General features: G+C 36.4%; 1 protein-coding gene across 2 annotated transcripts in view; it reads left to right on the forward strand.

Annotated features, from left to right (window-relative positions):
* LOC132195431 (uncharacterized) overlaps nt 1-13,991 on the forward strand; it is a 36,552-nt gene that overhangs the window by 19,896 nt on the left and 2,665 nt on the right. Inside the window, exons 5-6 of one of the 2 annotated variants that reach the window (XM_059617412.1) lie at nt 1,847-1,961; nt 7,972-8,063. In XM_059617412.1, coding sequence (XP_059473395.1) covers nt 1,847-1,861 — 15 coding nt within the window. In that variant the 3' untranslated portion in view covers nt 1,862-1,961; nt 7,972-8,063. Of the gene's footprint in view, nt 1-1,846; nt 1,962-7,971; nt 8,064-13,991 lie in introns of those variants that run through there. The other variant, XM_059617411.1, reaches the window with a different exon arrangement.

Genomic DNA, 13,991 nt, shown 5'->3' on the forward strand with positions numbered 1-13,991 from the left:
GACTATTACCGCAGTTGTTGAGCGGCACTTGTAATTAAAAAACTTTCTGAAGTTAATCGCGAGAAAGAGAGAAAAGTAGTGTCTAGAGCCGCGATGAAGATCATTAGTTGGCTGCCGCTTCTTTCTCTTTCTCTCTCCTCGACTTGGCCAGAAGTATTTCCATTCAAACTGCGCCGCAAACTCGCAGACAACAAGAATGCGGCCGCCGACGTCTTTGGACGGTTTTTTGCGCCTTCCTTGAAACAAGTCGGTTGGTCGGACGGAATCTTGGCGAAACCGCGAGAGACGTGAACGAGGCAAAAAGAGGTGGTGCGGCTGCTGTCGATTCCGCTGTCGCTTTGTGGACGCCAAACTATGTCGCTAATGCCTCAATTACCCGGCCCGACTTTGCCTGCCAGACTGTCTTTGAAGTTGGCCTAATTGCTCCTTTCGTGACGGACAGAGAGCAAAGTGGCACTGGAAATTTCAGCGAGAAAAAAAATAGATTGGTGCCAGTAGATTGCATCTAGACATTAAGCAATCTTGGTATTTTGCAACAGAGTGAGCAGTTACTTACAAGAAGTGGAACAAACAAGAGGGTAATCAGTTCACGGAACGTTGCAACTGAATAAAACGAAAAATGGAATTTTGAGCTAAATTAGTATTCTGTCCCTGAACTAAGAATAAAATTTTAGATTTTTTTTAAGGCTCCTATAAAACTTAATGAAAATTTTGCAATAATTTTGTTGTCATTTTCAAGGAGATTTTAAAACAAAAATGGAATGACCGATTATGAGATCTGAATTTATGAAAATTAACATTTTTTCATAGGAATTATGGATTTTTTTGTTTTAAATTGGCCCAACTAAATTTAACAAATATATCACGAGAATAACCTCAATGAAATTGACTTTAGAAGTAAAATTTCAATTCAATTCAATTTTATTGTTGTTCTGTAAGACAAGAATATTAACAGTAGTCTTTAGAACATGTCAGGTCTAAAATTAAAATTTAGAGAAAAAAACCCGTTGCTTAGGGCAACTTTATTAACAAGTATCTCAACTTAAAAATTTCATGGGAAACGGAAACATTTCAGTAAATTTATTCCAATATAGATGCCATAAGATCATTGTTAATTGATATATTATGAATATTAAATTTTGATATTAATAATGGGCAATATTTCACTAATTCAATTCACTGTAATCATTAAAAAAAATCCTTTAAAAATCTAATTTAAAAATTTTTTAACATCAATCTCAGTGTAAAAAACTTTCCTTGCTTAAGAATCAAATCTATAATCTTTCCTGAAAATTGAAATCTGTCTAATGGCCGGTTCTGTGCCCTCCAGCCTGATATAATCTTTGACGATTTTCCCTTTTTTTTACGAACGAAAATCTTTTTTCAGCTGGCTGAAACTTCCTTGGGCAATTTCTCTGCCAATCCGAGCGGCTTTACTCTCTTTCTCTCTCACTCGGTCGGATCTTTGCGTATTGCTCTTTTTTCCTCGTGCAATTTCCTGCCAGCCTGCTGTCAGCTAATGGCACAGTGACGACGTTTTTTGGCCTCTCTCTTTTCTCTCCAAGACGAATTTGTGCTCATCGATTAATCTTAAATGTGATTGTCATGTTGGTGGCGGGGCTTCTACTTTTCTTTGGCCCTCCAGCTGCTGATTCCGTGAGCTGTCTCATTGGAAATTTGTCATCCAATTGAAGCCGCCAGCGAAATAATCCTTTATCCGAATTTAATTAAATCTCCCGCCATTCGAGGGAATTAACTCCATATATAAATTTGCCCCTTCCTTTTCCCGTGTCACAATCCTTCTTCTTCAAGCTTTCTCAAATTAAAACCATCTTTCTTTCTGCAGACTGGACGAGAGTGACGCGCACAACAAGTTTGGGCCCCAAACTTTTGCACACAAGCAACCAACTTCGCCGCTTTGACAAAAGAGACGACGTCCGTCCATCGTCTTGTGTAACAAGGTACGTACGTACAAAACTTACTTAGTAATAAGTTCAAGAGCGCACTCCTCGAGTTCGGAATCAGAGTTAGTAAAACATTAAATTAACCCTTCGCGCGCGCATCCTCCCTCTCCATTCTTGCTCCTTCACCGCCTCCGCAGTTGCCTAATAATTCAGGCGGGTGCTGCAGAAACGCCCTTTGGCAACAAACTTTGAGGAAATACTATACCGAAATTATTGTCTGCTTTCTTAACTATTCAAGAGGGTCTGACAATGAGGAAATCTCTCTAGCTACGTGTATAATTCAGAAGATATTGATTTGGATTTCCGCTTAAGGCTGAAAATTTTGGGCTCATTAAACTTAGCAAAACATTAATTAAAGCCGTTAAATTTGATCGATTCTTCTAAAACGAAAATAATTTACTTAAAACAGTTAATTAAATTAAATTTATAGCTTATACTATACTATTTTAATTAAAAAATTAGAAAACAAACATACATTAAACATTTTATTGATCCAAAAATTGTGCTGCTTACAAAAACTTAACATTTAAACAAAATACTGAAAGCTTTACAGACTTTCCCATTTTAATTTAAAACTTAGAGAGAATATTTATATTCATCAACTTCCCCTTCCACCGTCTGAACAAATCAACAAAACGTAACTTTTCAAGATCCTCTCTGGTCATTTGTATTGCTCTTTATTATGAAAGATTGCTAAATTTCGAGTATCTTGTGAAAAAACTATTTGAAAATTCCGAACCGTTGCGTCTCAATCTAAAGAAAACCTAAATACGAGTGATTCGCGTGAAAAACGTGTGAGAATTGAGTAGCCAATCAGATCCATCAGTTTGTTCCTAAAACTACAGAATCTGGTCACATTGGCGCTGTGATCGCTGATTTTACCACTAAAGCCCCACGGCGCTGCAGAAAACTTGGCAAAATCAGCGATCGCAGCGCCAATGTGACCAAATTCTGTAGTTTTTGGATCAAACTGATGGATCTGATTGGAAACTCAATTCTCACGTTTTTCGCGCGAATCACTCGTATTTAGGTTTTCTTTTGATTGAGACGCAACGGTTTGGAATTTTTTAATAGTGTTGACACAAGATATACTCAAAATTTATCAATCTTTCAGAATAAAGAGCAAAACAAATGATCGGAGTGGATCTTTAAGTTACGTGCTCGTATCACTTTTTTGCTCGCAAATTGCTTTTTGCGCGTCGCGAAGGTTAGATTCGTGTTCAATGTCACTCGAATTCGCGTCCTTCTTTTTCCTCTCTCACGCGGCGTATAGGCAGACACAATCAGTGCGCCAGGGAGTTTCTTCTTATCTTGGTCAGCGTCATTTATCTTGCTTGCAAACGATTGAGTGACACACTGATCCTTTCGCCTTGTCGCTCAGCCGCGCGCCACCAGTCCGAGCCTCTCGTGTGCACTTTCTCGGGCTATTATTCTTCCTTTCTAATGGCACAGCCTTTGGAGAGAAAAACAGCTAAAGAACTCGCTACAAACTTTCCTTGGCGGAAGTGACGATTTCGGCTGGAATAATTATCAATCTAAAACTTTTATATTAATTTTGTGCGTCAATGTTTAAATTTAATTTAATTAAAAAAAAGGGTGACTATTCTGTGAAAATTTTAATAATACTTTTTAACGAGGTTGGTACATTGCATATAATAATATTTAATCACGTTGCTGTTTGTATTGTATCCGATTGTAATTAATTCTTATTTATTTTTAGTTAATCAAGCATAAAATGACACACATTTTCATTTCACATCAAATTTATGAACTCTGATATGCATAATGATGCGAATTCGGCAAATTTGAACTATTTTTATTAAATTTTAATTTAATAGAAACAGAGTTAGACAGACCGGAGGAGATTGTGTAACAGTTTTGTACCACAAACTAGGGAATAGTAGAGGCAAAATGTGTCACTTGGCTCGGCACAAGTGTCACAACTTGTCTCTGATAAACTCGATTTCGCGCAGCAGCCCTCATAATTTTTGCAGCCCCCATTTCAGTTGTCAAGGTGCCATCGTCTTCCTCTCTCTCTCTCTCTCGGTTGAGGTTTCTCCTGCAATAATAATAATTATCCTAGCTCGACACCGCACTAATAGAGTGAAACGTATGCATAAGTTTGGCGTAATTTGAACTTGATTAATAATTTGCCCACGTATAAAGCTACGCACGTTAATATTAACAAACGCGGCACGTACCCGCTATGAGGAAGGAAAGGCACCTCTCCACTCTCTCAAGGCTCATGTTTGCTCTCTTGTATTCAATATCGTAATGAATGTGCCCCGGATATTGATTAAATTTCGAATTCATTATCAGAGGAGTGGTGCCGGAGCTGCTTCGCACCGACTGAATACCGCTTGATTAAGAAGCAAATTTAATGAAAGCGCCGGCAACTGCTGAAAGAAATGGCTCGCTTCTTTCTCCGCTCCCAACTCGTTCGTTCTTTTTATCAAAAGAGAAGCCGGGAATTGCAATCTGGGAATTTCAATACGGTTATATAATATAACAAGGAGCGATTCATTTCGTGCAGCACGTGTGCATCTCATTTGGTTTCTGGAATTGTTGAAGCGAATAAATACGCTTGGGAATGAATTCACAGTCCAATCAATAAAAGCAATTACTCTGTCAATTAGTGAGGGTTGCAGTTGATGTGCAGCGGAAATTTGCGCTCAAATGTGTTTGACGTTTGAAGGAAGTGGTGCGTGGAATTCTTGGAAAATGAAGTAGTCACATAATTATACCAGCTTTATAGAGGCAAAACTTGATTTCCAGCATTTCTTTAATACAGTTAAAAAATGCTGACAAAGATTGATATAAATTTCCTACTTGAGATTGATTCAAAAAGTAAACCCTGCATCAGTTCAATTCAAAAGTCTGAAATCATTTATTTCCTCGATTTTTAGTATGATATTTTTAATAAAAATAAAAAAAAAAAAAATTCGTACCAACAAAAAACCCTTTGTTAACAATTATTAGGCTATTCATTATGTATATTTTCCTGGTGTGAACATAGTATCATCGGGAAAACAGATTTGTTTTGTAGCAAATCAAACATAGCAGAACATAATCAAAGCTTGTTTTAAGATACTTTTTTTTATTTAAAATCACATATTTTACTTTTGAAGCCAATTTCATTTAGATCGCTGTCACAGTGAATCAAAGTTTACCCCAATCCAACAATAAGTTTGTCTGAAAACTAGTTGGAAGTTCACAATGGCAGTCCCTATACCTAACCCCTGCACGCTCTCTCAACTCGTCCAAATTCACACTAGGCGGGTTCTGCGAGCAGACAGCCCGCGGGCAAGTAGCTAGGAGACCTGGCAGACGGCGAAGGTGAAAGTTTGCACCAATTGGCAAATATAATTTGCAACGTGCGTGAAGGCGAGCGTGAAATTCTCCTCATCTTGCAGCGTTGGGGTGACTTTAATTAATTTGCAGCAGGTAGATCCGTACGGAGAACGCGTCAGGCGAGGACTGAGCAAATATTTGATAGCACCACACGGCGCGTGTTTTGACAAGTTGGAGGCCCGCGCGCTGCTATTTGTTTCTATTCATACGCGGCATGAATAGCGACGCGCGTTCAATGGTGATGAGTAATGAAATAATAATGAGATCGCAACCGTGAGCGCCACCGCTAACGAAGCAGCCGAAATTTCAAGTTCTCTCTTTCTTCCTTTCGCGGCGACGGTGTTAATTCATGCATGCTTTCGTAATTCATCAAAAATTGACACGCCAGGAAGGAGCGAGAAGTGAGGACGGAAGGGAAATTGAAAACTTTTGCAGTGTGAATGTCAGTGAAAAGAAAGTGTTGACGTTGAGATTTTCCCTGAAATAAGTTCTTATATATGTCGGAAAAAAGGGGCGCCGCAGCCTCTGCAGCTACAAAGTGAGGGAATGTTTTTGCACTAAATTTTCTCAATTCACTCATATCTTGAAAATTTGAAAGTCTGGATTATTTAATTTTCTTAAAACTACATTCTTGTTTTTGAACTATTTAAATATTGAAATTTTAGTTCATATTCTTCATGATTGGTTCAGCCTTTTTTTAAGCAAAACTATTTATTAGATTTGAAACTGTTAATAGGAAGAACGAATACTGATAAAAAAATGTTTTATAAAATAATAGAAAAAAATTAACTTCAAAAGAGTTTTTTATCGCACAAACATTCCTTTTAAGTTGCCATAGTTGATGTGAGAGTGTGAGGGGTTTGAAATTTTGACGTCTCTCCAGAGAGGAAACGGCCTGAGACGCGCGGTGAGCAAAGAGCGAAAGAGAGAAACTGCACGCGCGCGGCAAAAGTTAACATTTAAATTATTGATTCAGAGGCGGCTGCTGGTGCCGACGCGGCAGCCTGCGAACGCCGACCGAGAAATTAAAATTGAATTGTGTACCTTTGCTTCTTAGCAACCCCGACGGAATATAATTTAATAAAACATAATATGCATTCGCCCGCCGCGCGGTTCCAGGCGGCTTTTTCATTACTTTATTAGGCGCGCCCGCCGAGGTCTTTAATTATTTTCTGCACCGGCACGGATTACAATAAATGAATATTTATGCATGCCGGTTTGCGAGTGTGGCAATTTCTCGCCCACCGAGCACTTTTCTTCTTCTTCTTATGTATGCGAATCCTGCTCTGCCGTTTCTCCCCTGGCGGAGAGCGCCTGCACGGTCGACGTTTAGGCAACCGGCGCGTTACAAGTGCCGTGCCAGTTGCATACATCCTTCAACCGAACGTGCTCCCATTTCTTAATTGCTTCAATTTAGTTAATGCTGCTGCCACCAATTGCAACAGGGCCTCTCGACTCCTGATACTAACGGCCCGCGCTCAAATTAATTGGGAGAATTAATTCAAGCCCAATTCGCCACCCTCGTAAATAAACGACGAGCTGCCGGGCCGATTGTTTCAGGAAACCACTGATAATCTATCTCTGGGCACCACCAATTTGTTAATACCTCTTAATATGTTGGAGTTGTGTAATCGAAATTATTATTTTAAAAAAAAATATTCTTAGTTAAATGTAAGATTAAATGAATATAATTATTTACATTTAATAATTTTTATTAATCCATAAAAAAATATTATTTTTTATTTGATGCAAGCCAAAATAATTTAGAAAACTATTTTAGACTATTTTCTGTTTCGACAATTTGGTATTATTTTCTCCCTATTTCCAAAATATGTCTCTTAAGTATTTAGTTCTTGTAGAAATCAAGCAAGAGGTATAACTTATTTTAGTTGTAACTTTAAAATTTACTCTACTAATAAATTAAATTAAATCAGAAATAAACCAACTAAAGACCAATTTTACGTTTCTATATTTAATTAAAATAATTTTATTTTCATAAATAATATGAAGGCTCAAATAATTTTTTTAATTTTTGGATAAATAATCAACTAAGCCAAATTAAACAAAAACCACTCGAAATAAGTTTTGTTTGATAGCCTTTTTCAAAGCAAAAGAAAGACCATCGACCCAAGGAAATATTGCAAGTAGGCCTAAACATACAACCATTGGATACGTTGCTTAATGAAAAGTTCAGGAAGTTCACCATGTTCCACAACAATACAATGTCTGAACATGGACGTTGGCTGAAACTTTTTTTTATTTCTGTGCCACGCCCAGCAGTTCGCCCCCCAAAAGGTGACAACGCATTTAATTCAGTTAAACTTTTTGGATGCTATTCGGCCGCTCAGAGTGAGAAGGGTCTGTCTTTGCCAGTCGCAGAGATAGAAAAAGAGAAAGAAAAAAAACACATAAAAGAGAGCGGAACGGGAAAACTAGGGCCGACGGGCGGCAAAGGGAAAAGTTGGCCCGAAAGAAGCAAGATCTCTAAATTATTTCCAGCGTGCCGAGTGTCCTCTCTGCTGCTATGTACTTTTTGGCTTTCAGTATGATAAGTCTTCTTTTTCAACACAATCCCCTTAATATGCTCAAGCGTGGAGCCGCCGCCAAGCAAGTTTTTCCCTAGTGCACTTTCGCTAATTGAATTTATCACTCACAGAAAACCACAGCGAGACAACTGCCACCGCAGAGGAGAACGAGACACACTGTCGGCATATTTAGGCATTGTTTCCGGGGCAAACAAAATCGAGCCAGTTTTTCCTTGTGTTTAAATTGGCAGATATTTTAGTTATAAATCTATTCGTGAGTTATTGGATTTGCCTAATTTTATCAGAAAATCAGCATAGTTGTGTAATTGGGAATATTAAAAGGATATCTATTATTTTATAATCTTAAATGGTTTCAAAATTTTAGTGAAAAGTGAAAAGCAATTTCTTTCTCACACAGATTATTTATTTTTTATCTTTTTTTTTTAATATAACTATGGTAACTATTTTTCATTCCATCTTTTTCCATTATCAATTCAATCGGTCTGTCATTAATTAATAAAAATAAAATTTGTGTGAACGCTTTTGATTACAGAGTATCAAATTTTACATTTTTGCCGAGGTTTTTTTTTCAATTTAATCTAGTGTACTGTTGAAAATTTTAAAATTTTACTAAATTATGGATAGATTATAAAGTTAAAGTGTTTATTAAGAATTAAGTTCGCATAACTAAGTGAGAGAGCTATAATTGAATCCTGTACCCACTTCAAGATTGTTGCTCTCTCTCCCTGACGTTTTGCAGCGTGTGCACATCATTAAATTTTGCGGCTTTGGTGTTATTTCTCCGCGTGTCTCGTTCCACTTTTGAAGCGGAGTCGACGTCGCACCGCAGTATCTTTAATTTGAAAGAGGGGATTTGCTCTGGCTCTGTGGAGCGGCGGAATTAATTTTATTTCCACGTCATGTGCAAATGAAATTTTAATCGAATAATAAAATTTTGTCATTCCACTCTCGGCGGAATTCAATTCCAAGGCGGCGTTGCAGAAGAAGTGGAACTTTATTATTATTATATCATCGCGCGTTTATTAATTTTCTCCAGCACGGTTAATGTAATTCCATTGTTATTGCATTAAAACTCCCTTCCTTGTAGCTTTTATTCTTTGCCCCTTTTCATTCTCTCGGAGAGGAACCAAGAAAAATTGGAGCATGTTTTTATTCCAATGTTGGAAACTGAATTTGTGTTCACGTAAAATCACGCGGTCGTTAAATATTTGCTCTCCATTATATCAGTTAGTGTGCCTTGATATAATTATACCTCAACTGGCGAGAGAAACATCGATACACGCAATTCAGCGCTCCATTAATGCGCATTATTATATATTTTTTGGTCAAATTGACATGTCTGGTAAGCGAAGTCGAGTTGAAAATTGAGCGCTGACATGAAACTCGCATTACTTCCAGCACTCTCTTTGGGCGCGCATGTGTTTGGCCGGTTTAGAATTTGCTTTGACAACTTCATCGCTGTTTCAGCTAATTACCAATTGGGACCTTATTTTCTTTAGCCTAATGATTGCGCGAGGAAAAATACCGTTTGATTTTGCTGAGCGTTAATAAAATTTATTTATTACGTCACTTTTATTAAACGTCCTGAATATTTGATTGGTTATTTTAGATGCTTGCGAAGCACTAAAAGATAATCAAAGCAATTTTTATACCATAAATTAAAAGATTCAACAACTTGGATAAAGTAGAAGTTTGTACCTGTTTCTGCAAACTTATAATAATTGACACGCGTGAACAAATTTTTCTATATACCACTTTAATTGATATTTTTATTTGAGCAAACAAATTAGTTGGGAATTGGTTTGTTTGACGATTTGCTATTTACACACTTGATAATTTTTACATCAATATAACAATAAAACTGGGAAGCCTTATAACTGATATTCTAATTGGTAACCTAAATTCCAATTAGCAGACATTTTCAAGAGAAAACTACTCTAAATTTAAGCCTGAATGGCTAGTGTGCAACGGCAATGGTTTTGTTTTTGGGAGTTCGACGAGGGTCCTTTCAGCCTTCTATTCAGCTTCATTGAAATATAAATTAATTGCTCTCTGTAATTAAATCTTTCAATTAATCATTTCAATATCATAAAAGGCATAAATCATGTCAAGCAATTTTTTTAAATAGGTTAAGTGCAATAGAAACACCTCTACAGGCTTTACAATAGAGCGAGTCTGCAGAAAGTCTCGCTGCCTCAGTCAGCACTTTATTGTGATTGGCTCCACTTTTTGCAAGTCCGCGCAATTATGGCGAACAGCAGACTGCGTTAAATTGAATTAAAATATTCCTTTTTATTAGGGATTTGCCGCGAAAAAAGGAAGGAGGAGTTGGCACGAGTGGGGGCGAAATGTGCAAACTTTTTATTCCATTTCAGTTCACATAATTCCGGCCAAGTTTGCACGCTGGCAAAGTTTAGAGCGGCTGCTGCTTCATTTCATCGGGTGCTCTGTTATTTCTCCAAGTTGTGAAGTGTGCTCAATTAAGCAACACTCGTTCGCCCTGCAGTCCCGGCCGTTTCTCTTTCCCGCCGTGTCTTTTCATATAGTTGAACGGCGGCGCCGCGGCGAATATAATGAAATGAAACGGAGAAAAAAAGAATGTTCGCTCATTCGAATACATACCGGTGCTGCATATTCAAATATTATCCAGCCATCATGAAAAACTTATATTGTCTAAAAATGGAGCCGCCGTGTTCGGCCCTGCTGCCACTCTTCTCTCTCTTTATATAAATTTCCTCTTTCGCCTCCCCCGGTCCTCCCAGTCGCTCTTTTTGTGCGAGGAGAAGAGAACTTCAATAAAAAGTTTTGCTGCACGCGGAATCGACGACTGCTATGGCTGACGAGAATGGCAGAATTTAATATGCAGAGGGAAAATTCTTTTCAATAAAACAAAGCACGGCAATTATATTTCATGAATTTTTTAACTCGCAGCCCGAGAGTTGGAAAAGAGCAGAGAGAATGGCAAGCAGAGTGGAATGTGTTTGCCTGGCAAAGTTGAGATGAGGGGATCATATTTGTACGGCGCAGTTTGTATATTGTTATATGGCGGAGCCTTGGCTATTTCTGGAACGGAGAAACGTTGGAAATTTCAGCAAAGAAAACCAAAGAGATTAAATGGATTTAGTCAGGGATTAGTTTTATTTTTAGAAAAAAATATCCAACATAAATGTTTGTAAAAAAACAGAATTGTCGTTCCAGGAATGTTATATTTATTTTTGACCTAAATCAATAAACATTCACATTTGTTTTTATATCGGCAGAAACAGGCAGATATTTCTCCACATTGAGACGCATCTTGAAAATTGATCACTTGTGTCATGAGAAAAAAACGAAGCCATGATTAAAATAATAAATAATCAAAACTTGTTTGAAGAAATTGACACTCGAAGGGATGATCATGGAAATGAAGAGATCGGGCTTTTCCTCGCTGCGAAAATTGTTTTTATTAAAAAACAAAAGCCGTTTCGTTTTTTAATAAAAACAACATTTGCAACAAGGAAAAGCCCAATCTCTTCATTTCCATTATTAAAATTATTTTTGATTAATGATCATAGTCCACGTATCTATAGTTTGGATAATTCATATATTTTGTTGTAACTTGAAAATCAAAAACTTCAGGAAAATCTAAAAAATAAATGAGTGCCTTGTGTATTTTTGGATTTAAAATTTTCAGATATAGGAGTGGGAAAAAATAGGTGATAATTTTACTCAAATTAGGCTTTTTGTTGGAAAATTGATTAAATAGCGCATTTTTTTTTTTAGCAAACAGGTGATTCCAGTTATATATATATTTTTTTTAATTTGTGATGTGAAATGAAAATAATAAAATACTAAGTGAAATTGATACTTACTCAAATATAGGTAAAAAAAATAGCAGATTATTGCTCAACCCAATTTTGGGTGCTTTCATTTGCATCTAAAACCAGGCACATCTGGGCTTCATTAGTACTTTTCAAGAAAAAAAAAATGTATTATAGTTGATCATTTTATAATTTACTCATCCTTAGGTCTCGTGAACTGAATTTAGCAAAAATTTGCATGTTTTAGTTTTAATTGAGTCGCCGTTATTTGTCCTAAAATCATTTGTCCTAAAACTGAATTCGTCATTTGTCCTAAAATCAAAGGTCCTAAAATAAATTGTCCTAAATTTTTCATTTCATTTGTCCTAAATTTCAAGTTTCCTAAAAATAAGTGTCCTAAAAATTTGAAAATCTTAAGGGTTTATTGCTGGAAAAATTCAATCTATGCTCTGCAAAGAAAGGCAAAAAGGAGAGATAAATTGAAATGTTCGTTAACAGGGAGAAAATGCCAATAAATTTCTGATTCATAAAAATGAAAAAAATTAGAATAATTAAACTTGAATAAAATTAAAATCCTTGGGATTTAAAATTAATGTTTCTATTCATAATTTTTTATTTTATCTTTGTGAACAATCATTTGTTGGCTAAACCAATGAAAATATATTATTGAATAGCTCTTTTTATCAATTTAACAAAAAATGTAATTATTTTCAAAGAACTTCTATGTACGATTGAAATATAGGAATAAAATGTGATCTTACATTTTTTTTTTTAGATGTTTCAACATTCAAAAACTTTCATTTTCCACTTCAAAACATTTTTGCTGAATATGAGAAATAAATTAAAAGTTGATTACTTTCATCTTTCAACGCTCTTTATTAATCAGGCTACACTGAAATCTTATATTAAAAGGAAGACCGAAAATTTGCATCCAGGTGCCATCTTACAAGATTTAGGACAAATGAATTTTAGGATGAAATTTTTTAGGACAAATGAGTTTTTGAACATTTAGGACAACTGAAATTATGAGCAATGCGGGTCTCCCTTTTAATTCCTCCATGTTGTAGATTTTTTGCATTTGAAATTTATTTAAATTCCTTTCAAATACTCAAAATTTCTTTGTATATTAATCTTCTTATTAAATGGCATAAAAAAGAGAAGATATAATTACTAATTACCATCCCCAGGCGATTCGCAGCTTTATTTTATTGATCATTTGAAGAGAATGAAGAAAAATAATATCAGAACATAATATCTGAAAGCATTCTGATTATCAAGTGTTGCACAAGCCATGACTAGTCAGCAAAACGAATTTACAGCTGCGCCCACTGGGCTCTCACAACGAGATGCATTATACGCGCGGTGCGGCCGCACTGTCTGCTTTTAACGATTTATTTACGAGCATTCCGGCGCGATAAACCCTTTGCCGCGCGTCCCGGTCATTTTATTGTCCACCCCTTGCAGTTGCACAAACTCCGTGCTGCACTTAATCGCCGCGTTAATTACGATTTATGCGCGAGTGGTCGGCCGCTGAGATTGTGCGCCGCGCGTGAGTTAGGCGCGCAGGTACTAGTGCGAGAGAGATGATAAGAAATGAGGCGGCATTCATGATTTTACGATCCATTAACTCGGATTATAACCTTTTGACACGGCGCCGCGCAACTCGCTCGTACGTTTTATGGCGGCGGAATTTCATGAATAAGATGTCGACACTCACTCTGAACGATAATTGGCAAATTGCGCACGCCTTTCGCGCCTGTATAATGTGTACCCACGATGATGGCGGGTGACACGACCAGGACACAAATACAAAACAATGGTAAACTGCACTCATCACTCTGTCTGTTGATGCAAATTTTACACTCATCGTTTGACCCTTTCAATGCAGGAATTGGTAGGAATTTCGTGCGTCCAAATTAACAGCCCAATAAAAAAAAAACAACATTCCATATTAAATGACTTAATTTTTATGCAAAATTGTTTGTTAGAAAATATTTTTGTCTGGGAAAAAAACAATGCTTTCTAAAATCGTTAAATTGTTTTCATTTTTTAATGTTTTACAACTACTCAGTTAAGCTATAATTTAAGTAACAAAGTTTTCACTTAAAAGTTAAGAAAAAATTCACATGACACCAGACCGGAACGGATATTGATGGCCATGCATTTTCTGCGCGAGACTTTGTCTCTCTTGATCGTTATTAATATAATTATGAGCGTCATAATCATAGGAAAACATACGCATACTTAATAAAGGGAGAAGGGGGAATATTAAAACAGTTAAAACTTGATTAATTAAGAAAAATGAAGCGAATTAAAAAATAAATAAATAA

Source organism: Neocloeon triangulifer, unplaced genomic scaffold, assembly GCF_031216515.1.
Source record: "Neocloeon triangulifer isolate White Clay Creek 2 clone unplaced genomic scaffold, ASM3121651v1 ptg000009l, whole genome shotgun sequence".
NCBI lineage: Eukaryota > Metazoa > Arthropoda > Insecta > Ephemeroptera > Baetidae > Neocloeon > Neocloeon triangulifer.